General features: G+C 34.9%; 1 protein-coding gene across 3 annotated transcripts in view; it reads right to left on the reverse strand.

Moving 5' to 3' along the window:
- P5cr-2 (Pyrroline-5-carboxylate reductase-like 2) overlaps positions 1-25,286 on the reverse strand; it is a 67,153-nt gene that overhangs the window by 23,438 nt on the left and 18,429 nt on the right. For all 3 annotated transcript variants that reach the window (XM_069815307.1, XM_069815309.1, XM_069815306.1), the window contains exons 3-6: positions 20,518-20,697; positions 17,450-17,662; positions 8,766-8,931; positions 8,299-8,558 (exon numbers count right to left, since the gene is read on the reverse strand). In XM_069815307.1, the coding sequence (XP_069671408.1) occupies positions 8,425-8,558; positions 8,766-8,931; positions 17,450-17,662; positions 20,518-20,697 (693 nt within the window). In that variant the 3' untranslated portion in view covers positions 8,299-8,424. The remainder of the gene's footprint in view (positions 1-8,298; positions 8,559-8,765; positions 8,932-17,449; positions 17,663-20,517; positions 20,698-25,286) is intronic.

Raw genomic sequence — 25,286 nt, forward strand, 5'->3', positions numbered from 1 at the left:
TCATGAGCCGAGGAGGACTTGTACAGAGAGTGTATTTTAATTTACTTGTTACTTCAATGTATCATTCCATTGATGACTGAGAGAAGGCTACTATGTAGTAATTGTACATTTTTACTGAAATTAAAAACTTGTCCGATAATTTGCACCATTTGCTGTGTCATGTTCATGCCATAGCCATCTTGTCATCATTTATCATTATGAACAGTATAGTGCTAAAATAAAAAGAGAGTAATTAAAAATTTAGAAATGTATGAATATAGTTCTATATATACTCTAAAAATTAGGGAAAACTTGTTGGCATTAGTTGTAAGATTTCCATGCTTAAAGTATCTCGTTAGATGGTCAGTAATTGGGGTGATCATGTGCCTTGTTTTGAATAATACATTTTCATCGCACAGCTTCATCTTAGGCTTTGGATATCTGTATTATTTTGTAACATTTATTCCATCTACATTCAGAATGGTTATTGCTTTGTCACTGTTTAGAAAGTAACTGTTCCTATTTAACTTTGTATATTGTTTTTTTTTAATTTGAAATTTAATATTGCCATTGATCCCACTGCTGCCACCGAAATCGTCATTACCATTTCTAACACTACATCATTACTTTCATACAGTTATTACCATGTTGAGATTATAGGAGTACTTATTGCAGATTTATACTGTTTGTGGCCTTCAAATGGACTTCTCATTCACAGCATACTCTGTCTGTAATACTCAATATATACCTATGAAACACATGCTACTGAAAGTACGCTTTTCTTTGGAAAGGAAAGCACAGTTTATATTTTCTAGGCATAATGGTCACCCTCTCAAAAGCCATATTTTGTAGCTTCCTTTTGAATTGTATGTATGTGTGTGAGGAAATGAATCTCAATAAGGTTTAGCAATTCATAAGAGTAATTGCATTTAATTAACTATTAACTTTCGAAAGAAATTTTTTTCTTGTAAACTTAGAGATCTCTCTGTCTTTCTCTTTCCCTAGTCCTCTTTCTCTCACTCTCTCTCCCTCTCTCTTTCTAAAGATCTGTCATAAATAATTATTGAAAACTATGCGCACAATTTGTAAAGGATATTTTAGCACCTACATGTACGTAGCAAGAGATGTCTTCCCTAATTTTTAGTAGATTTTATAATTTTATTGTACATCGTGTCATCACTTTGGGCAACAGTTGTAAGGCACAGTAAATTAAATGTGTAATAATGAAAATTTGGCAAATTATTGACAAGTGAAGTAATTTTCAAAGTATGTTTTAAGGAAGGTCAGTAATTATAATAGAAAACTTGTAACATTGGAAGTTTTGAATATAGTAGTAGTGTATGTACAAGCTGACTTGTCCATCGATGCCAGCTTGTGATGACCAAGGCTCATAGTAAGTTACACAATAGAAACAATAAAGGAGACAACTTGATGTTTCAAAATTGAAATCTCTGTGAAAATAAAATTGGGAGCTTTTATCCACATGTTGACTGTTACATTTAAATATTATTCGGGGTAAGAGCTTCCATTTACGTTTTCTTCAGAAGTGAAATCTCTCTCTTTTATTATCAGTGCATTGGGAACACTTACACTATTTTGACACTTATTTGTTTTTAGGTCACTTTCGTAGATTCTGAAAGCCATTATCTAGACCTGAATTCGTTTTGGTAAAAGGGTTTTCTCGTGTTAACAGCGTATTTCACTGAATTTATTTCGCCTTAACAATTATTTATTGCATGTAGTGCACCTGTTTTTTTATAATCAGGGTGTGTTGAATATATTTTTCCAGACCCAATTTGTCCATGTATCAGAACTGTTACAATTTAGCCTTTAAAATTATGTTGGTATAATTGAGAGTATCTGGGTCAGAAATGAAATTAAAAGTTCAGACCATGCCCTGCCCTTCAATTTGAATACTGTCAACAGCCTAAAGATGAGATGTTAATACTTTAGCTGTTGCATATTGACTGTGGTATGATAACGTACTTGGTCCACAGCAGTCCGTTATAAAATACAGTAGAACCTCGATTATCCGTCTCCCGATTCACTGTCTTTCTCGCTTAACTGTCAGGTCAACTGGTCCCCAAGGTCTCCCAATTTTTTTTTTTTTTTTTCATTTTTTACAGTATTTTTATAAGGAAGTGGCGTTAGTTTAGCTACACAGCAACAGATTGTGGTTTAGCGGGTCTCTCTCCATGCCACACTTGCCAAGTGCACCCTACTACAGATTGTATACACACATATCGATCATCCAGTTCAAAAGTGCGACAACTCAAAAATTGCCATTTTTTTTTTTAGTTATTTATACTACTGAAAACCCCTTTCGGAGCTCTTTCCGATTCAATATTGAGATAAGTCATATTTACAACCAAAAAGAAAAAAAAAAAAAACTAAATAAATTGCTTTAGAAATAATTATAACTATGGGCTTTACAAATTCGTTATTAATGCATTTCGAAATGTATTAATAATGAACTGGAAGATTGTGATATACTCATCCTGAATACTGACTCATTTCTAATTGTCGTGGTTATGAACCAGAACTCTGTTCCTTTCTAAGTGATTTATTTGAAACTTTCAACTGAAGATATCTCAAAACTTGTTTTTTTTAGTTGTCGCACCTTTGAACTAGAGATCGATATGTTTTTTAAGAAAACTTTAGAATTTGGAAAAAAGTGATTTTTTGTTTAAACAAAAAAAATTAACTGATTTTTTCAAACAACAATAACAACAATAATTTTACATACATGTGTTTTTAGTAGTACGTATTGTACTGTAGATTTTATTGTAGTAGATTTTTAAAACACAATTAAAAAAAAAAGTGATTTTTTGTGAAAAATTTCCCCTTTCTCGCTTAAGTCTTTTTAATTATCCATCAAGGCTCCAGTCCTATGACTGATGGATAAACGAGGTTCTACTGTATATGTTTTCTTATGTGGTTATGTTGGTCAAAAAATTGTATGTATATCTAAATTAGTTTACTTTAATTGGCTGATTGAATTTAATTGAGGTCAATTTATAAAATGCTTGTCCTGTGCCGTAGCGTCGCAGTCTATCCTGCCTAGGACTCGCGTTACAGAATGCGCCCTGGATCGAATCCTCATGGGAGAAGAAATTTTCTCATGAATTTTCGGTCAGTGTATGGGACCGGTGCCCACCCAGCATCGTGATGCTCTTGGGGAGCTACGATAGATAGCGAAATCCGGTTGCGAATGCCAGCTATAACGGCTGGGGGGATCATCGTGATAACCACACGAAACCTCCATTCTGGTTGGATGATCGTCCACCTCTGCTTCGACATGTGGGCGTGAGGCCAGCAGCCGACTGGTCGGTCTAGGCCCTTCACGGGCTGTAGCGCCATGGATTATTATTATATTATGAGATGCTTTAAAAATGAGTTTAATCCAGTTTAATCTTTCGTGAGCATGTAATGATTTAATTATTACTGTTTGTTTTGCCATGCAGTAGCAAGCGATATCTGCTCTCTATTATACTTGAAGAGTGCAGCCGATAATGCTGCACCTTTCTCTGACATGGTTGCTATTGAGAGTCTTCACATGAACTCCAGATTTTACAGTCATGTCAGAAACTATCCTAATTATATATTTTTTATAGTGAGAGGCTGAAATATTTTAATGATATTAAGACACACTGCAGCACAATTACTCAAGCTACTACAATTTCGCAAGTATATAGTTTCACTACTTTCGAACAAACAAATCCTTAATGATATATCATACTTTGATAATCATCACTGTTTTCACAACAGAATACAGACACAAGAAACTCTTTATCTGATCTTTAAACTAAACACAAACATATTAACCTTCTATTCATTCGTTCTTGGAGTTGTTTCAGTGTATAATGAAGTCTTTGTTTTCCATATATACATCTTTTTACCAAAACGTCTTCAGTACTTTGGTTTAGGTCACATAATTAGTGTGGAAAATGTCATATTTCTGATCTGTCACCTATATATCTGCTCTTTTAATTGTTATCAATCTGAAGTTTCTACTGTTCTGAATCTTCCTGAAGAATGATAGCTTACAGTGAAATGTTGTAGCAAAAAAGTTCTAGAAACCATCACAATGTTTTTTTTAATCTGAAACATTTTGTACAGAAAACATTTATTAAGATAGGAAACTCAGACACATTTATGGTACTAGGAAATCATTTCACACTGTTGTAATTCAAGTTAAGTTATTCTTTCATTTTACTTACTCAGACCTCTTCTACTATTATCCATTCTTTTGAGGTGTATCAATGAAACTACGAGTAGATTATTTTGAGCTCTAACAAGGAAACTGAATTTTAGGCTATTTATTATGCCTGATTTGGATTTTTTTCGTATCTTTTGAAAAAGATAAAAGCTAGAACTAAAAAATGATTTCTTTATAAAGGGAAGAGTTGTTCCATGTACAGGCACTGGCACCACCAGTACTTTCTTTAGTTTTTTTTTCTGAATGTTATGTATTCTGTTAAATAGGTGGTCAGTTCGAATATCCTACAGTAAAAATTGAAAACCCAAAGTTTAGTTTGAATTTTTCCCTATGTGACTTCTGTGAACTTTTGACACCATATGAAGAAAAAAAAAACGGGAAAAACTGTGAATGTCACAGTTTTCTTAAGGTTGATGTCATTATCTAATTCAATGGATTACTGCGAAATTTAATGTTCTTATGAAAAATGGTAAAAAGGAGAATTATCGCCACGAATACAGTAATCCTTTCCTTTATTTTCTATAGAAACAGCACTACATCTTGCAGTTATGGACTCAATTAGATCATTATGTAATCCTTACTAGAAATGTGACATTCATCGTTTTTCCTGCAAGCTCTTCATATTGTTTGTTCAAGAATCAGAATAGAATGGAAATCTCTCAAAATGTTGCAAAAAAAATGTGAACTTTGTGAAGTTATGTAGTTTATTCTGCCTAATTTCTGTCTAGTTTCCATTTCGTTAAGTTTACATAATTTATTACAAATTGACAGGGTGGAAGTGAAATAACCTTGCATATTGGAAGAGACGATAGGGTACACTGAAATGAATACAAAACCTGTATTACGTTTTGTGATTAAATGCACAGTTAATTAGAAAATTAAGTTTGAAGTTTCAGCAGTCCAGCAACATGGCCGCTAACACACGCTTCTCGTGATACAGATGTAAGAGGTAAACGAACTCGGTGTGTCTCGCTAGATGAGTTGTTATCTGGTGCTGTGTTGCAGCCAAATTGCATCATGCAGTGGCTTCAAATTAGAGTATTTTAAAATTAAATTTACACGAAAACCGTCCACAGTATTGAAATACATCAGAGGGATAATTCTCCTTTATTAATTTTCCTATCAATATGGATGAAAATCACGATCCTACTCGAAATAGTTACCGAATAAGAGGTTGTTAAACATTTGAGGGAAAAAAAAAAAAACATTTTTTTCATCATTATGATATTACAGTTTTTTGTTACATACAACATGAGTTATTTGCTCTGAAAATCTGCAAAGCTATTTCACTTCCATTCTGTTGTCACTAACCTAATTACAAATATAGTGTTATTCAAAACATGGACCAGTGCAACTAAATTTAATGATAAAGTTGTGCTGGATGAAAGAAATATACTCTGTTACACTGTCACATCATTAATCAGTCAAACAAATGCAGTGAAATTGAAATTCTCGTAATTTGTATTATACATATTTATAGATACAATCGCATATTTCAATGTGTAGATCTTTGTTGCAATAACATTTCACTGAATTTACATTATTTTTAAGTAATAAAAGGTGAGATCACAGTTTTATGTTATAGCTGTTTTTTTCTTCACCTTCAACATGGCTTCCATCCAACCCGAAGTTGATGTCTATCTTAAATTTTGACATTCTTTACCACTCCAATAAAAGGATTTCTTTTGATGAAAATTACAGTATTTTAAATTATTTTTTGTTTAATTTTTATTTCTTTTTACTTATAATTTGTTACTATTTTTTTAATCTGTTTTCTTGTGTACTGGGTGATTTATCTCTCACTTTGCTACTTATGCAGCTCGTAATGAATAATATTAATGGATTAAAATTAATTTTGGAAACTTAATGCGTATTTCATCTCTAATAATAGTAGAAAAATAATTTAGATATAAATTACTCAATTCCACATAATTTTATGAAATATTTTGTCCAACCTTCAGTACAAGTAGTTCACTGTGGAGAAAGAAAATTTGTATTGGGGGGGGGGGAGAATAAATAATAGAAAAACTACTATGCAGCAACCTGGCTGACAACCACACCACTCGAACATACTGCTTATGTAGACGACTTGCTACCAGTGATATCAATAATGTGACAAACCACAAAATATTGATGTAAATTTGAATGGTTGAAAACATTTATTTTTAGACAGCCATTCCTAAAAGATATTTTAACACCAGTGTGAAAAGTTTCTTTCTAACACTAATTTCCAAAAAAGTCGATTGTCATTATTTCTCACCAGATGTTACATGATTCAGAACTAAATTTAATTATAAAAAAGAGGAGAAACCCAGGTTTGAATCTGGGCGCTTCAATGTGCAATGAAGCGCTTCACCACTGAAGCTTTACCTCTGCTTGCAAATGATTTGCATTAAATCATGCCTAAAGGGTGCACTAGTTATATACGATCAGCTGTTGTAACAGATTAGTATTTTGATAACTGATAAAACTAACGAGAATATTGTCTCTAATAATTTTTAGTTAAATGGACGAAGCTGTTCTCATGTTAGTGTTCTTCCTATAAGGCATGATGTCCATACAAAATATTGCTAACATTCATTAATGAAATCTGAGAATTATAAGCAAATTAACTTTTGGTTTGAAGTAACAGTTCAGATGTGGTTAACGAGCATTAATTTACACAAACTACATTTGGAACTCTCTGCATCATAATCCACAGTTAATTCCCGATTTACCACGAAAATCGTCTGTAGCTGCATTTAGATTGGCAACAGGCTATGATTGTTTGGCCAAACACTTGCATAGAATTTGAATATATCCGTCCCCTAACTCTCCATTGTGCAACTCAAACCAAGAAGTGGATTCGGAACACCTCAAATTCTGTGCTTCAGTGGCTGACAATGATAATATCTGTGAAAAATATTGGAGTGCAAGAGGTCAAATGACTTTATTGTCAAATGCCTGGCATTAGAAAACAACGACGACATTTGGTGAAATCTTTTCATGTATAAAATACACCATGTCTGGCCTGTAGGTGTAACATTTTAAGAGAATATATGTTTTAAAATAAGCCATACTTAATAATGAAAAAACTGATATTGCCTGACAGAGAAAATCATGCCATTTACGATACATTTAAAATAATTTCAACATGTGCATTCGCAGTGACCCAGCAAATGTCCAACCTATACTCCACCTCCATCCAGGTATTCAGTAACATTTGCAGTGTGACGTTGGCAATGGCTTGATAAATCTTTTGTCGCAAATGATCTAATTTCTCCGCAAGAGTGCTGTACACTTGGTCCTTAACAAAACTCGACAGGAAAAAGTCCAGTGGGGTCATATCTGGGGAACGTGGAGGCCAAGCAAGTGATTCAGTCCCTCTTCCAATTAACCAATACTTCTACAAAGAATTTTTAATACCGGTACGTTTGTGCCAGGAAGTGCAAAGAAAGCATCCCGAATTGTTTCAAAATCAGGGTTGGATCCTCCACCATGCCAATGGACCGGCCTATTGTGCCTTCTTCATCCAAGAACATCTGGCCCAAAAAAACATTTCTGCATTATCCCATCCTCCCTAATCGCCAGATTTGACTCCTGTATACTTTTTCTTGTTTTCCCGACTAAAAAGAAACTCAAAGGGCGTAGGTTTGATGACATTACCTACCATTAGAGAGAATGTGACAAGGGAACTAAACAGTCTCCAGGTAAGTGACTTCCAAAGATGCTTTCAAATGTGGCAGGGACGCTGGCAGACGTGTATTATATCAGGGGGAGAGTAATTTAAAGGAGACAAGCACTAGTTATCCTGTAAGTACCTCCATTGTTTTTGTATTAAAATTGTCTTGAAACTTTTTGATCAGACTTCATAGATAATCAGCGATATATGCAGTGAAAGGGGAAAGGAACTGGCCAACCTACCCCATTACCGCCTGGCCTAGTTGCCTCATGAGGTGATGTCCTGTTGGTGTCACTTGTGGGGTCCAGACCTGTCTTCGAATAGTTGACTAAACAACAACTCAGAAAAGGATGTAAAGAGTTCATACCTGGTCTTGCTTTTCTATATATGTGTGTTTATATTTTTTATATTGTATGCAATTTACATTTAGTTTAATTACCTGTTCTGTAAATATTTGTTCAAAGCTGACTTCCGTTTTCTGCCCATCGTATTGGAGTCTCATTTGCTATATGTATCTAAGTTAATATTGGTTCATTAACATGCTAGTTTCCATTTTTCGGAACAGCTATCTACTTGACAAACTTTTCTTGATTTGCTCATTCATTTCCTTGCACCTCTGTGTTGCCACTTGAATGGCTCCAATAAGAGCCGACCTTAGTCGGTGTTGCTCGAGAAAATATAGGCCTTCAGCAGTGGAACCTGTGTAAGATGCACAGAAAAAAATGTTCCAACAAAATGTCAATGAATATCAAAAGAAACAACACATGTAAAAACGGTTGGTTTTTATGCAGTAATAATTGTAACAATACAGATAACCGAATTTCAAACCCAAGTCTCGATACTAGAAAAGCATAGGTCTACCACCCATCAATGTAGATTATCTAGAGAAAATATAGAAACTGTTACCTGCTGGCGAGGTCACATTATCTTTCAGTTCCCCAGGATGGATTTTGGTTGTTCGTGCCATATTCCCAGCACCAATAACAGTCTGAGTCACAAGTCTATATGCCAGATCTCTTGGCATGCCCATCCTCACAGCTCCATCAGCTAGCGCCTCAATTATTACATAAATCTGAAATCATTAATCACATGACATCCGTAAAGCACAGTGGTGGTCCGCCCGCAAGGACACTTGGGGCAGTGCCCCACCTAACATTTAATGTTAACATTATTTCAGTATTTGAATATCGAAGAACATTAATAAGATATGAAGAGTCCACTTTCTTGTCGAACATGAACCAAGACTGTCAATGCATAGCTTAAGACATTTAGGGCCGTATTCATAGACATTTTTAGCGCGGGCTTCCGGTGGATGATCAGCGTTTTCCGTATTCATAAACCAGTGTTAGCGATAGGATATGATTTGAATTCTGTACTAGTAACCAGTGGATAGCCGGGGCTAGCTTAGTACGCTCGTAGCGCGTGCTGCGAAATGTCTATGAATAGCACCCATAGAATGTACACAGAGAGTTATATGGCATTAACACTGATAGTCATTGTCCAGTAATGATTGGAAAATCACAATTAAACTTAGAGCGCTAAGCATTTCAAACTTTCAATTGCTTCTCCTGAAAAATGTATTCCAAATGACATCCATCATTCTTGCAGTGGACTCTTCATATGTTTCTTTTCATTTATTCCCCATTCCTATTGCGATATGCATATTTGAATATTTTGCTTCGTTGCTGGAAGTTAAGCAGCACTCCTAGAGCGGTGGAGCCTTCCTTCATCCTGGAATGTAGGCTGACCCGTCTTGATGAAAGTGCCGTGTGTTGAGATCCGAATTATGAAAGAGGCGGATGGCGGGGTGGAAAGAGATATATGCGAAAATCTCACGTGTTTGGAACACTCCTTGCAGGACCCCACTATGCCAGTCTGTCTAGACAGAGAGAAAGAATCCTACCCTCCATCTCTGTCATTTTGAAGAAGGGACGAGTTTCTGAGTTTCTGGCCGTCCACTCCATGTAGTGGTACTCACTCCTATATAGCGGTACTTTAACGACATCCAGATTTGTTTTCACGCAATCATGTCAACTTTCCGATTCCATTGTGTGCTTGTAGTGCAAACGAAAGATTTGTGTGTACGGTATATGCGTAATTACAATAGGTTATAATTGTGAACAATGAACAGTGTAAATCAATGATGGATAAAATGGCAAACTTACTAGTGTTAATTATATAAGCACTTGGGGCTTACAGCTGTTTCGGTGTATATGTGGCTTACATAATTAACACTAGTAAGTTTGCCATATAAATGACACTCAGGAGAAAATTAAACGCAGAATAAATATGGGAAATGCCTGTTATTATTCGGTTGAGAAACTTTTGTCATCTAGTCTGCTGTCAAAAAATCTGAAAGTTAGAATTTATAAAACAGTTATATTACCGGTTGTTCTATATGGTTGTGAAGCTTGGACTCTCACTCTGAGAGAGAAACAGAGATTAAGGCTGTTTGAGAATAAGGTTCTTAGGAAAATATTTGGGGCTAAGAGGGATGAAGTTACAGGAGAATGGAGAAAGTTACACAACGCAGAGCTGCACGCATTGTATTCTTCATCTGACATAATTAGGAACATTAAATCCAGACGCTTGAGATGGGCAGGGCATGTAGCACGTATGGGCGAATCCAGAAATGCATATAGAGAGTTAGTTGGGAGGCCGGCGGGAAAAAAGACCTTTGGGGAGGCCGAGACGTAGATGGGAAGATAATATTAAAATGGATTTGAGGGAGGTGGGATATGATGGTAGAGACTGGATTAATCTTGCTCAGGATAGGGATCAATGGCGGGCTTATGTGAGGGCGGCAATGAACCTCCGGGTTCCTTAAAAGCCAATAAGTAAGTAAGTAAGTAAGTTTGCCATTTTATCAATCATTAAAAGAGTTAAAAGTAGTGTACGCAAGATTCAAGATGGAGTGTAAATCAGTTGATGAACGTACCATTTTTTCCAAGGCGATATGAAGAAAAATTATAAACTAAAAGGTTGGAACCCGATAAGCCGATTTAAACATAACTCAGTGAATAAGTGGTTGGGTAAACTCACTAATCGGCATTTCAATAAGGAATAGTACACCAAAAAATGTTCCTAGTTATGTGGATGTCCAGTAAAAAATGAATTGTTTTATTTTCCATGCATCTTGTTCGGAGGCGAACGTAGTTGGATAAAAGTAGGGTGACCGACATGAAACATTTATCTGAAAGGATTTCTAAGCACGAATCTTCAAAATCTTATATAAATATTACTCATTTGGCACTTATAGTCAACTTCAACATAGGTAATACTCAACTTGCCACTGCGTATTAGCAATCTGTAAGACGTCACAATCAAGAAGTAGGCCTAGATAAAAACAGGCATATTCTTTCGAAAATGATAGAGTGCATTAAATTTTGTGGTATGTTTGAACTTGCACTGCGAGGACATGTCGAAACACAAGGATCACAAAATCGCGGTATTTTTTTTACGCTTAGTGAATTTCATTTCGGAACTAGATAAAAATACATTGTTGCGCACTAGGGTGCACTCCGTAGCTGCTAGCGGGTATGCTCTCTATCTCTCCCTGTTGCACGACAGTGCACACAGGACGGCACCGCGTACCCTTTGCACATTTCAGCGAGTGCTGACGACCACTGATCTAAATAATGCTACAGTATTCAATGTCGACAGAAGAAAAAAGAATCTTTGCCACATTTCAACAAGAAAACTATTGATCGATTTGCGCAACTGAAAACCAGACGAATGAATTTCTTGTACAAGTAAGTTGTTGGTGTAATTTAATGTAAATAGTCTAAAATATAATGTGACCTGTGAACATATTACTGGTATTAGTTGTGTGGACAAGTGTCTCATAAATTACAAGACCAAGGAACGGGAAATACAACGAAAGGAGAACACATTTAAGGTGAGGCTCTACTTATTGTTTAAAATAGCATCGTAGCTAGTTCAGATTTATTTAACATAAATAATTAGTTGATCGTGACACAGTTTATGCATGTATAAATTTGTAATTAAGTATATAGGTCTAATTAAATACATACACATAAATTAGGCCTAATTATACAATCAATAATAATTTTGCATGAACATGAACGTAGATCTATTTATATTGCATGAAGAACGGAATTCAAAATAAATTATTGAGGTGTTCCACCAAAAAATATATGCACGAGCCGCCCCTGGTAAAGCATTCACAGTTTGTGACTCTGAAGAGATTCCAACTTTAATGTTGTCATTAATTTATTATCACCGCGCTCTCATGGTTTTAACATTCGGCAGGTCTTTGAGCGGCCTCGTGCATAACATTCGGCAGGTCTTTCAAATTTAATTGTAATATTGTTTTCAATTTATTGTGTCGCCGCTCCAATCACGCGCCTCAATTTCAATATTGCAACCAATAAGCTGCTTCCATTATCTAATCCACGTGGACTAAAACCGAGGTTGCAATGTCTTGTGCTGAGGACGAACTTTAAGGTATGTGATTAAAATTATTATTAAAGAGTTATTAAGAGTTAAGATTGTCAACGTATTCGTATATGATATAATAATAGCCATTTAACAATATAACAAACTAGTGCTTATTCTTCCATGTATGGTGGGTCCCTATCACCACGGCATGGCGCGTCCTCAGGTTGCGGATAGAGGAGACGGCCTCCAGATATGGAGGGTAGCTGCGAATATATTGAATAAGCAGTCGTGGACAGCCGATAAGGGGTGGTCCTCCAGCTTGGGGGTTGGGCGAAGGGCTAACAACCCATCACCGTAAAAAACAGCTTGTTACGAATTCCTACAGTAAGCCTCGGAATAGGACTGATTCTCTGGCACGACCACAGCAAAGGAATAAGGTTTTGAGATTTGGCACTTGGAACGTAACTAGTCTTTATAGAACAGGAGGGGTAACATTAGTAGCTAAAGAACTAGCTAGATATAGAATAGACTTTGTGGGAGTACAAGAGGTTAGGTTAGATGGGAATGGCATATCACAAATAGGAGATTACTTGTTGTATTATGGGGAAGGAAACAATAATCACCAATTAGGAACAGGATTCTTTGTACATAAAAGAATAAAATCAGCAGTAAAAAAGGTCGAATTTATCAGTGACAGGTTATCATATTTAGTACTTAAGGGTAGATGGTGCGACATCATGGTTATAAATGCTCACGCCCCTACAGAAGAGAAAGACGACTATATAAAGGATAGCTTCTATGAAGAATTGGAACATACTTTTGATCAGTTCCCTAGATATCACATGAAAATTTTATTGGGGGATTTCAACGCTAAAGTAGGACGGGAGGAGATTTTTAGACCAACTATTGGAAAAGAGAGCCTACACGCAATTAGTAGTGACAATGGAGTTAGATTAGTCAACTTTGCCACATCGAAAAATTTAATTGTCAAAAGTACAACATTCCCCCATAAGGATATACATAAATATACTTGGACTTCTCCAGATGGATTGACACACAACCAAATTGATCACATCTTGATAGATAAACGGAGACATACTAGTATAGTAGATATTCGAACTTTCAGGGGTGCAGACTGTAATTCTGACCATTATTTGGTGATTGGAGAATTAAGAGAAAGATTATCAGTAGCCAAGCGAGTAGAGCAACAAGTTAATATTACTAAATTCAATATTTTGAAATTAAAGGACGAGGAAGCTAAGCAAAATTATCAGGTCGAAATTTCGAATAGGTTTGCCACTTTAGAAAGTTCCGACGAAGTTGAGAAAGAATTAGATGTTAATAGCGTGTGGGAAAATATCAGAGATAGTATCAAAATTGCAGCTGAGCAGAGCATAGGTTATTATGAAACTAAGAAAAAGAAACCGTGGTTTGATGAAGATTGTTGCATGGTAGTAGAAAGAAGGAAACAGGCAAAATTGAAATTCTTACAGGATCCAGTTGAGGAGAAGAGAGATAATTATTTCAATGAAAGACGGGAAGCAAGTCGTACACTTAGGAATAAAAAGAGAGGTTACTTGAAGGAAAAACTGAATGAGGTAGAAACAAATAGTAAGAATAAAAACATTCGAGATTTATATAAGGGTATAAAGGAATTTAAGAACGGATATCAGCCAAGGGTAAACGTGATCAAGGATGAGAATGGTGACTTGCTTGCAGACTCTCCATCAATCCTAAACAGATGGAAAAACTATTTTGCGCAACTACTAAATGTACATAGGCCAAATAGAAATGATCGGGACGAAATTGAAATACAAACTGCTGAGCCATTTATACCCGAACCCACGCTTTCAGAAGTCGAAATTGCGATAGAAAATCTGAAAAAGTACAAGTCTCCAGGTATCGATCAGATTCCAGCAGAATTAATACAAGAGGGTGGAAGTGCATTATATAGCGAAATTTATAAACTTGTACTTGCTATTTGGGAAAAGGAAATTGTACCAGATCAATGGAAGGAGTCCATAATTGTACCTATTTTTAAAAAGGGGGACAAAACCAACTGTGGTAACTTTCGAGGAATATCACTTCTGTTGACGTCGTACAAAATTTGGTCCAATATTCTTTTGAGGAGATTAACTCCGTACGTAGATGAAATTATTGGGGATCATCAGTGCGGTTTTCGGCGTAATAGATCGACTATTGATCAGATTTTTTGTATTCGGCAGATAATGGAGAAAAAATGGGAGTATAAGGGTACAGTACATCAGTTATTCATAGATTTCAAAAAGGCATATGACTCGGTTAAGAGGGAAGTATTATATGATATTCTTATTGAATTTGGTATTCCCAAGAAACTAGTTCGATTAATTAAAATGTGTCTCAGTGAAACATACAGCAGAGTCCGTATAGGTCAGTTTCTATCTGATCCTTTTCCAATTCACTGCGGGCTAAAGCAGGGAGATGCACTATCACCTTTACTTTTTAACTTCGCTATAGAATATGCCATTAGGAAAGTTCAGGATAACAGGCAGGGTTTGGAATTGAACGGGCTACATCAGCTTCTTGTCTATGCGGATGACGTGAATATGTTAGGAGAAAATACACAAACGGTTAGGGAAAACACGGAAATTTTACTTGAAGCAAGTAAAGCGATCGGTTTGGAAGTAAATCCCGAAAAGACAAAGTATATGATTATGTCTCGTGACGGGAATATTGTACGAAATGGAAATATAAATATTGGAGATTTATCCTTCGAAGAGGTGGAAAAATTCAAATATCTTGGAGCAACAGTAACAAATATAAATGACACTCGGGAGGAAATTAAACGCAGAATAAATATGGGAAATGCGTGTTATTATTCGGTTGAGAAGCTCTTATCATCCAGTCTGCTCTCCAAAAATCTGAAAGTTAGAATTTATAAAACAGTTATATTACCGGTTCTTCTATATGGCTGTGAAACTTGGACTCTCACTCTGAGAGAGGAACATAGGTTAAGGGTGGTTGAGAATAAGGTGCTTAGGAAAATATTTGGGGCTAAGCGGGATGAAGTTACAGGAGAATGGAGAAAGTTACACAACACAGAACTGCACACATTGTATTCTTCACCTGACATAATTAGGAACTTGAAATCCAGACGTTTGAGATGGGCAGGGCATGTAGCACGTATGGGCGAATCCAGAAATGCATATAGAGTGTTAGTTGGGAGACCGGAGGGAAAAAGACCTTTAGGGAGGCCGAGACGTAGATGGGAGGATAATATTAAAATGGATTTGAGGGAGGTGGGATATGATGATAGAGACTGGCTTAATCTTGCACAGGATAGGGACCGATGGCGGGCTTATGTGAGGGCGGCAATGAACCTTCGGGTTCCTTAAAAGCCATTTGTAAGTAAGTAAGTGCTTATTCTTATCGAGGAAGTAGACGTGACAACGTGACGCTTAGAGTGAAACCTACAGAGCAACAATCGGTCGGCAAAATTATGTTTTAAAAGCACACCGCACATTATTTATTTATTTATTTATTTAATCCACTCAACAATGTAATTACAGAGTAGAGAAAAAAACCGTAGTAATACATATAATAATGGTAATTTAAACTTAAACTTAACAGTGACAATCCAATACTACTCAACAAATGATATCAAGCATATATTACATGTAAATCTCGGTAAACAAAAACAAAAGTATTGCATTGTATAAATTATTGTATGATGCCGGCATGTTAAGCATGAGTCCGCGGCGATAATACCTAACAGTAGCTATGTAATTACGAATTTTATTTTAAGTCTGACTCATATATGAGTTTGCATAACACATAATAGTAAGCCTACAAAAAGAGAATACATACTACATTAAAATATTAAGAATGTCAAGATTATAATGTATAGAATTACTTACTTACTTACTTACTTACAAATGGCTTTTAAGGAACCCGAAGGTTCATTGCCGCCCTCACATAAGCCCGCCAGCGGTCCCTATCCTGTGCAAGATTAATCCAGTCTCTATCATCATACTCCACCTCCCTCAAATCCATTTTAATATTATCCTCCCATCTACGTCTCGGCCTCCCTAAAGGTCTTTTTCCCTCCGCTCTCCCAACTAACACTCTATATGCATTTCTGGATTCGCCCATACGTGCTACATGCCCTGCCCATCTCAAACATCTGGATTTAATGTTCCTAATTATGTCAGGTGAAGAATACAATGCGTGCAGTCCTGTGTTGTGTAACTTTCTCCATTCTCCTGTAACTTCATCCCGCTTAGCCCCAAATATTTTCCTAAGCACCTTATTCTCAAACACCCTGAATCTATGTTTCTCTCTCAGAGTGAGAGTCCAAGTTTCACAACCATACAGAACAACCGGTAATATAACTGTTTTATAAATTCTAACTTTCAGATTTTTGGACAGAAGACTGGATGATAAGAGCTTCTCAACCGAATAATAACACGCATTTCCCATATTTATTCTGCGTTTAATTTCCTCCCGAGTGTCATTTATATTTGTTACTGTTGCTCCAAGATATTTGAATTTTTCCACCTCTTCGAAGGATAAATCTCCAATTTTTATATTTCCATTTCGTACAATATTCTGGTCACGAGACGTAATCATATACTTTGTCTTTTCGGGATTTACTTCCAAACCGATCGCTCTACTTGCTTCAAGTAAAATTTCCGTGTTTTCCCTAATCGTTTGTGTATTTTCTCCTAATACATTCACGTCATCTGCATAGACAAGAAGCTGATGTAACCCGTTCAATTATAATTAATTAATGAAACAGGGGCGTACGCAAGGGAGGAGGGGTTACCGGGTTTGAACCTCCTCCCCCTTGAAGTTTATGACGTATCTAGACGAGTATTTTTTTTATACGTAATCGTTTTCCCTTCTCTAATTTTTCGCTGTCAGAATAAAAAAATCTACATCGACCATAAGACATAGTCCTCCGATAGGAGGTGCTGCAGCACGTTCGAATTATAACAATGCCATCTTTATTATAGAGAGACCTACCGCCTACCTATCATCATTGTGTAAGTGTAATAATGACACAAGTATTTTTTATTATTGCTATGAATTTTTAAATTATAGTTGTTTTCCATTGTATATAAATACCATATGTTTATTTTTAGGGTATGAAAGTATAGACCGGTATGTGACTCGTGTGCTCAGAATTAAAAAATGGGCATTGTACTTACATAAGCTGGACCAGAACCACTGAGGGCTGTAACAACATCCATCATAGATTCTGGAACTTTGTCGCAGGTCCCAACAGCTTCTAGGAGCCGACGTGTCAGAACTTCATCCTCAGCAGTTGTTGAAGATCCAGACACAAAAACAGAAGCGCCATTCCTTACAAGGGCAGGAGTGTTTGGCATTACTCGGATCACCCTTGTAGAAGGAGGCAAAGCCTATATTTATTATAATACATGTATATATTAATATCGAATATATTCGTTGTTTCATGTTACAAGAAACACGTCACATTAAAGACGCCTGTATTGTGAAGAATTTCATTTCTGAGATGAGAGCACTATTATTTCTAACAATACGATACCGGTAATAGAAAAAAGATAATAGCTTGCAGAAATATAAGTTAATCAACAGATTTCGTCTGCTACCCTTTCAATTACAGACAGATCTCACTTATATTTCCCTCTGCAATCTGCAAAAATGCGAAGAATGTTTGTTGTTCTTAAAATCCGTCATCCTTCATAACAAACACTTGATACAATGTCAAGCACAGCATCAATTCAACTACTGATGATGAATACAATAATAATAATAATAATAATAATAATAATAATAATAATAATAATAATAATAATAATAATAATAATTTATTTTATTTATTTATTTAGAATATTAACGTGCAAAACAACAGCACAAGGCCAATTACTGTTTAGCACGATACAGAACAAAACAACAAATGATGATGAGCATGAATGATAGAAAATGGGAATGAGATGAAAATACAAACCATATAATAGTCTACATTAATCATAACAAAGTAAGATAGCACAAATAATTATTAAAATTAATACAGTGAAATAATTAAAATAATGGCAACTGAATAGAATGAATTACAAATGTATTAATGAAATCACATAAATGAGACTGGAATAATATAAGTAATATTGTAAAGATACAGTATGCAATTGACAAAAATGGAATACTAATACAAAAAATGCAATAGATGAACAACTATGGTACACATTCATAATAGAGATAACAACAAAATGAGTATAGATTACAATGATTAGTTTACAAGAATTAATACTATTATACTTTATGGAAAGGAGATGATTCATACAGAAGTATTACCAATATGTGTAGAAAGATAATGCAATTAATGTTAGCAAAGGCATTGCCATATTCTAATACTTCTATACATTGAATGGATCGAAATCGCCTACATGCAAGTTAGCATTTTTAATACATCTGGAGACCGGAGAGGAAGATTTCGATTTTCTAATATAGAAGAGTTTGTGATGTCTCATGTCCTTCATAGGAATACGAAGGCTGACACTGTTTAAGAAAGATTGACAATTAATGTCACCTTTAAGGACCTTACATAAGAATAAGTAATCGAGATCATGACGTCTGGCATAAATGCTTCGACAATTAAAGTGCTCGCATTTTTAATCATAGTTAAATCCAGAGTTATTAGGCAAAAATCTGTACGAACATAATGATATAAATTTCCTTTGTATATTTTCCAGTTTAGCCGAATCAGTACTTGAAATAGAGTTCCAAACTACAGATGCATATTCGAGTTTCGATCTCACTAATGCATAGTATAGTATTAAAAGAGAGTCAGGTGTTGAAAAAGAATAAGTAATTGACCGAATTATTCCTAACATTCTTATTGCATGGTTATAAATATAATCAATGTGGTTATGAAAATATAATTTATTGTCAATTAATACACCGAGGTCTCTAATAATAATAATAATAATAATAATAATAATAATAATAATAATAATAATAATAATAATAATTTTATTTATTTATTTATATTTAATGTGCTGTACAACAGCCAGTGGCCAACTACAGTTCAGCACAAAGAATATAACAAAAACATAATACAAAAATAATTATTACACATAAATACAATTACAATTAATTACAATAATGACGATGAATGGATAAATAATGGATGACTTTAAAATACATAACTAAGAATACTATGAGACAATGATAACTGAGTATAATGCCTAAAAGAATACATAAATGATAAATCGTTGCCAAGAGCAAACTAAGTCTATACATTGAAGAGATCGAATTCGCAGCCATGCATGTTGGCATTTTTAATGCATCTGGAGACTGGTGAAAGAAATTTCGAATTTCTAATATAGAAAAGTTTGTGGGCTCTCATATCTTTTGTTGGAATACGTAAGGTAATATTGTTTAAGAAAGAATCACAGGATATATCACCTTCAAGGACTTTACAAAAGAACAGATAATCTAGCTCATGGCGTCTGGCATATAGATTTTGACAATTAAAATATTCACATTTTCTCTGATAACTGTACCCGGAATTAATGGACAGAAATCTGAATGAGCATAAAGATATAAATTTTCTTTGTATATTTTCTAATTTAGCCGAGTCTGTAGTTGTAATCGAGTTCCAAGCTACAGATGCATATTCGAGTTTCGATCGCACCAATGTATAGTAATGCATTAAAAGAGAATCGGGCGTGGAAATAATAATAATAATAATAATAATAATAATAATAATAATAATAATAATAATAACATTTCAAAAGAGGTGTAACTTGAATATTTTTCATTATCGGTGAAATAAAACTCAATGTTTCGAAGGTTCGATCTACCTTCGTCTTCCACTGGAGGAAATAGCGATAATAATATTGGGGTCGTCAGGTGTCATTCACGTGAATTTAGACGTTTGTAACAACCCCAATAAGTAGGGCACCTTTCTCGTATTTCTCACCTGAAAACTAAGGCAGATCCAATTTTATTAAAACATCGCGGGCCATATTCATAGACATTTTTAGCGCGGGCTTTCGGTGGATGATCAGCGAACTAACGTTTTTCGTATTCATAAATCAGTGTCAGCGATATGATATGATATGAATCCTGTTTAGCACGCTCGTAGCCCGGGCTAGCGAAATGTATATGAACGCAAGTTTTTGTTGGTATAAGATATAGGCCTGTTTCACCAGCAGTTAAAAACAACAATAATAAATACAAAATATATTCAACTTTAGTATGATTTACAGTTGATAGATAAGATGTATCATACCTTTTCAATGTCCTTAATGGAGATACCCATTGCTATAGATATAAGGAGATGTCTCTTGCCAACGTAGGGTTTGATGTTAGAGAGCACGTCAGGAAGAACTTGAGGCTTCACAGCAAGAAATACCACATCTGACTGTTTCACTACTGCACGGTTATCACTTGATGCTTGAGCACCCAAATCCTAAAAATAGTTTTTTTTTCTTTCGTGTAGACATACACAGCACAAACAAGAAGAAAAAGGAGATATTTTACTCTTAGCGAAAAGTCAATATTAAAGCAATCGATTTCCTTCCAATTTTAAACAGAACAGTGAAATTAGGTTATTCAGAATCCGTAATGCTATAATAATTATTACTTTTGTGATTAGTAGACTGTAATAACTTATTAAATTCTATAATTGGAACCATACGTCTGTACAACTTATTTCGGCTCCAGAATTTAATGTTTATATTTTAAATATTGTGCCAAAATTATAATAAAATTATGAATATAAAAATATTCATTTTATTTATTTATTTGTTACCGTCTAAATATCAAAGACACAAAGTATTGTCAGTACTAACAAATACAATAAAGCTAATGTAATATATAGCGTTAAAATTCAGTATCAGTACTGAAGAATCTTTATAAAAATTGTTAATGTTGTAGAAGCGGATTACTAACTTTATTAAAAGTTATGGACACTTAAATCTACTTAGAGTAACACAGTGGGCCTCAACAGGCAGTTTATTGAATTTAACAACAAATTTCTCAAACCATTGTTTAAAAGTTGTCAAACGAGAATTTGGTACATATAGTTGAAAATTATAACATGTGAAATATTGATAAAATTAAATTAATTAAAATGCTTAGTACTGACTTAGATCATAATAATAAAAATATATTATAAGTTAATTACTGTAAGTATCCTTCATTTATAAAATGAAGATTTACAATGGGTATTATGTACCGAGCCAGTTGAAATACGGCATTTTTAGCCTTTTTTATGTTTTTCTTTTTTTGTAGAATGAGTATTTTAGTAATACTACTACAAATACTCCAGATATGGATATCGGATACCATAAACAATTTTATTATAGTATGAAAAAAACTGCACGCATTGTATTCTTCACCTGACATTTTTAGGAACATTAAATCCAGACGCTTGAGATGGGCTGGGCATGTACCACGCATGGGGGAATCCAGAAATGCATATAGTGTTAGTTGGGAGGCCGGAGGGGAAAAGACCTCTTGGAAGGCCAGGACGTAGATGGGAGGATAATATTAAAATAGATTTGAGGGAGGTGGGATATTATGCTAGGGACTCGATTAATTTTGCACGGGATAGGGACCGAATGCGGGCTTATGCGAGGGCGGCAATGAACCTCCGGGCTTCTTAGAAGCCATAAGTAAGTAAATGAAAAAAATGTAGTGAAACATTTTAAGATTTTTTTTTTTTTTTGGGGAACCATACATTTCATACGTATTAATAAATAAATAATCTAAAGGGTGAAATATTTGTTTAGTTGGATTTGTATTTAAGCTAAACTCATTTATTTGAAATCACTTAGTTGCTCATCACATGCGTGGGTCATCGAAAAATTTAAATGCAAATTACTGTTATTATTAGTGGAAAATGGGATGGTAACATCGGCAAAGAAAATAAATTCAGAGACAATATGAAATGGGAAACCATTAATCATTACAATAAACAATAATGGTCAAAGGACAGATCCATGAGGTACACCCTCGTCAATATTGATATATATGAGTACAGACCATCTTAAAAAATCGATAATGATTAGACAAGTAGCCTAACTAACAAATCAATCAAGAGTAGTATAGTTGACGCCATCGATTTAGGCAGATGGATTTTGTTAATCAGAACTCCAGAGCGAGTTACTCTTAGCAGCAAGGTCGGTTATCTTCGTCGCAAGCAAACTGGGATGGGTGAGACATAAGAGTAAACATACATTCCTGATTATCCTAGTGGACTCGGATGGACAGTCATCTCAAAAACAATGCACATATGTATAACCACTTTTATACAACTGCAGTAATCTACACAGTATGTGTGCATGCGTATGGAAAGAGAAGTCCCCGGCACACTGTTTTCGAGATAATTCCAGTTGCCGCTGCATAATCTTTTCCTCGTTACTATAAAGTATAAAGACAATCTACATATATATATATATATATATATATATATATATATATATATATATATATATATAATAGTGTATATATAAAAAAACTATTCTATAATCAACGGACTGACTAATCATCTTAAATCTCCTTAAACCTTGTGTGTAGGTTTCTGTTAATCCTTCAGTCAAAGATAAGACGGAGTTTTACGAAATACGAACATTAAGGGATGTAAAATAGGAGATAATAATGATCAAAATATACTGGTTTAGTTTTTGAACCAGCAACCCTTCAGCCCTTAAATTTAAAACAAATGCTCCTTTATAAAATTGAGTTAGACTGTTCATCTCATCTCTCAGAATTGTTTCTAAAATGTATAAGGAATGTAAAAAAAAAATTCAACTTCATGTAATACATTCAGATAACTTTTGAGGATTTTTATACCCAAAAGAGCAGAGAGGCGAGAGAAAGGAGATGACAGTTTAAAAATTTCACTCAAGTATTTTGAACTAGCCGACGTAGAGACGTAACATTTAAAATGAAGGTTACTCTCAACAATTTTGATTAAACATTTTTCGATTTTTTAAATACCATTTAAGGAATAGTGAAAAGGCAGAAGGGAATGAAAAATCTCAAGTCGTCCGATCTCGACGAAAGTTGATATCTGGAGGTCTTTGGGATTACAGAATACGAATATGATATTATTTTGTCTGAATTTATCCCTCAAGTGGTAGATTCGGACAAAAATGGGCGAGAAATTAAATTTGATATCAGAAGTGTTCTCAAGACGAAAATTACGGTAAGAAAATTGTGCGAATTCAATAGGCTACGGCAGATTCAGCACTCCGAGTTGTATTAAAAAAAAAAAGAAAGCATCGAGTAACGCAGACAAAACACAATTAACATATGCATTTAAAGAGGTATGTAAATGTAACACATTTCCACAGTATGAATCCAAAAATATAATTTCTACATCTCTTCAATGAATTTTGTGTTGGAATTTAGTATAGTCATCAGGCAATACTTCTACATTAATAAACATTTTTTTTGGAATCCATTAAGTATGTATTGTGAATGGTAATTCTAGTTTTCAATTGTTGCTATCTGTGCAGGGAAAATTGATTTCTCCGATATATATATATATATATATATTTCGATTTTGAATATTTTAAAATGCTTTCTTCTCTGTTTTCTTCATAATGTTTGTTAAGAAATTCTGCTCTTACCAGATAAATATATAAATAAGAAATATTTTTCTTTTGCCACGAGTAATTGCAAACTTTATTGCTTTAAGTAAAAAATATTAATTAAAATAACTTAAAATGGTAAAACAATGTCAAAGACAGGGCTTGTTTTCTAGTATGACATGCACTTGCATGTAAAATGTCTTGCTTGGTTTATCGAATTACCACAGGTTATTAATTGAGAAATATTCGCTCCGGGGCCGGGTATCGAACTCTTGTGACTCCCAGTTACACGCATTAGGATCTCTAACCACTGAGCTACGCCGAGACTCAATCCACAGTATCGGATCGAATCTCGTAGATTATCGAATTACGTGTTTCCTTATTTCAGCATAACCTATTATTTCGGTTATTTATCCAACGTGTCGATTCCTGTCACTTCCGCAACTTATTCTCGTACTTCATGAATGTTTGTTATTAATGAAGACAATTTGACACAACTCATATCTATTTTCGCCTGTCGCTTCATGAAGTAATGAATATTTGCAATAATTTCTTGGTTCTGGTTATGCAATGCTTTTTTCCTCTTAATTTAGAAAGTGCAGGAGGCGAACGAAAGTCATTTACGGTACTCCCATGAATCGGACTGTACCGTGGTGTGTTTATTAATTAGTCTAATAATGACGATACAAGAGGCGAGTGTGAACATATAAACAACGACAGAAGCCTTATCTCAATTCATTCTTGCAGTTCTGACAAAACATTGGCTCGCCTACTGGAAATGTCATTGAGGTCATCTGCCAAAATCGGTGCCTCCGACTATACCATTTACGTCATAATATTGAAGCTTGCCTACGCCTGGAATCGAAGCACGGACCGTTTAGATGGGTACCCCGTATGCTAACCGCTAAGCGAAGGCAGTGGATCAGCAGATGCCTCCCGACCAGGAACACGCGCATCAGATATGGTTGTGTTCATGGATCGATTATCCAGATATACGAAAATGCCGCGTCATACTACGTTCAAGGCCAGAGCAGACATGAGTTTAAGATCAATAAATTGATTTCCAATTTCCTGTCAAGTGCAAATGTGTGTTCATTAAATTTTAGGTAATAATTGATATGCCACCTCGTAAGTTCAAACTAGAATACACAGTTTTGATGTATGAACTCAGAGACAGTATAAGAAGAGAAACTGAAAGCATGACGGAAATATAGCCTTTGCGTGTGAATAATAAATTCATCAACTGATGTCGGGAATGTCTGAATGCAGATGGACGTCACTTTGAACAACTTCTACAACACAGGTTAATATTTATTATGAAATTAAAATATAATAAATTGTGTAGCTACATGCTATTATTGAGTGTCAGGTTACGGATCGATAATAATGCAGTCCACGTCGGTTAAAACATGTCTGATGCGCGTGTTTCCGACCAGAAGCCCAGCTGAATGCCGTGTAT

This window comes from Periplaneta americana, chromosome 16, assembly GCF_040183065.1.
Source record: "Periplaneta americana isolate PAMFEO1 chromosome 16, P.americana_PAMFEO1_priV1, whole genome shotgun sequence".
NCBI classification, from domain to species: Eukaryota; Metazoa; Arthropoda; class Insecta; order Blattodea; family Blattidae; genus Periplaneta; species Periplaneta americana.